This window comes from Monoraphidium neglectum (assembly GCF_000611645.1).
Source record: "Monoraphidium neglectum strain SAG 48.87 unplaced genomic scaffold scaffold05012, whole genome shotgun sequence".
NCBI lineage: Eukaryota > Viridiplantae > Chlorophyta > Chlorophyceae > Sphaeropleales > Selenastraceae > Monoraphidium > Monoraphidium neglectum.
Window position 1 is genome coordinate 1 of NW_014008618.1, and position 1,306 is coordinate 1,306.

Sequence of the window (1,306 nt, forward strand, 5' to 3'; positions counted from 1 at the left end):
CCCCCAACACCATGCCCCCGCCCCTGGCGCCCCCACCTCGCTGCGCATCAGCTTGATCACGCCCAGCGCGCGGTCCCACTGCCCCAGCTTGCCGCAGACGTCTATGAGAGTGTTGTACGTCACCACGTTGGGCGTGCAGCGCTCGGCTCGCATGTTGTTGAAGATGTCCAGCGCCGCCGCCATCTTGCCGCACTGCACCAGGGCAAGAGGGGGCGCAACGGCGGCCCGCGCGCAACCAACGTCAGCACGCGCTGCGGTGTATCGCCGCGCCCCGCTGCTCGTGAAGACGCAGCGAGCCGCCACGGGGCCCCCTTGTGCCAGCCAATCGTGTGCGAGTCCCTGCCCGCTTGGCGCCACGCTCTGCGGCGCGGGCCCTCGCCCCGGAAGCCCCCGTCGCCGCCGCCGCCTGCCGTGCGCCCCGCCGCCGTCCTCGGCCGGGCGACCCCGCACCCCACCTTAATGCAGACGTTCATGAGCGCTGTGTAGGTGTGCACGTTCCGCTCAACCCCGCGCGCCCGCATCTCTGCCAGCAGCTCCATGGCGCGGTCCACGTTCTGCTGGTAGATGCAGAGGCTGATCATCGCAGTGTAGGTGTAGACGTCGCACAGCGCGCGCAGCACGTGGCGCTCGGGCAGCGCGCGCAGCCAGTCGAACAGCTCGATCGCGCGCTCGTCCAGGCCGGCCTTGGAGAGGTCCTTCAGCAGCAGGGCCGCCGCGCGGCTGTCGAGGTGGCGCAGCGCGCGCAGCAGGCGCTCGGGCAGTGGCTCGCCGCGCGGGAGGCGCTTCATGAGCGCGACGGCCTCGTCGACGGACAGGGCGTCCTGGCAGTGCGGGCGGGGGTTGTGTTGGGTCCGCCGAGGGGAGCAAGGCAGGGGTGAGGGACGTGCAGGCGCGTAATGCGATGTATCCAGCAGCGGGAAGCCCTGAGACTGATGAAGCTGACGGGGTCCCCCGTCAACAGCGGACAACACATGCTGCCTCATGCAGGCGCCTCTACTGCTGCGCCAATCACAGAGCGGACCCACCTGTGCGCTGCTCGGCGCTGCGCCCTGTGCGTGTGCTGGGTTGGCCGCAGCAGTGGGCGGCTGCGCCGCGCCGCCATGCGGCGCGCCCATGCCCCGCTGCTGTCGGTAGGCCCCGGCCGCCTTCCTGCTGCTGCGGCCGAACCATGGAACCCTCTGCCCAACATCAGCGGGAAGCATGGCACCACCCCAGCCCACGGCTGGCCCCGATGACGCTGCTAGTTGCGGGGTCCCCGAGGGGCCGGACCCCATGGCAACGAACTGTTGATCCTGAAGGAACAGGG

At 70.7% G+C, this 1,306-nt stretch overlaps 1 protein-coding gene across 1 annotated transcript; it reads right to left on the minus strand.

The window, feature by feature from the left end:
* Positions 1–36: 36 nt before the first annotated feature.
* MNEG_15081 (Pentatricopeptide repeat-containing protein) lies at positions 37–788 on the minus strand (the record flags this gene model as incomplete). The annotated part of the gene is made up of 2 exons (XM_014036448.1): positions 37–192; positions 456–788. Coding segments are annotated over 2 exons (489 nt in total), but the record flags the coding sequence as incomplete, so codon positions are not given.
* Positions 789–1,306: the final 518 nt, after the last annotated feature.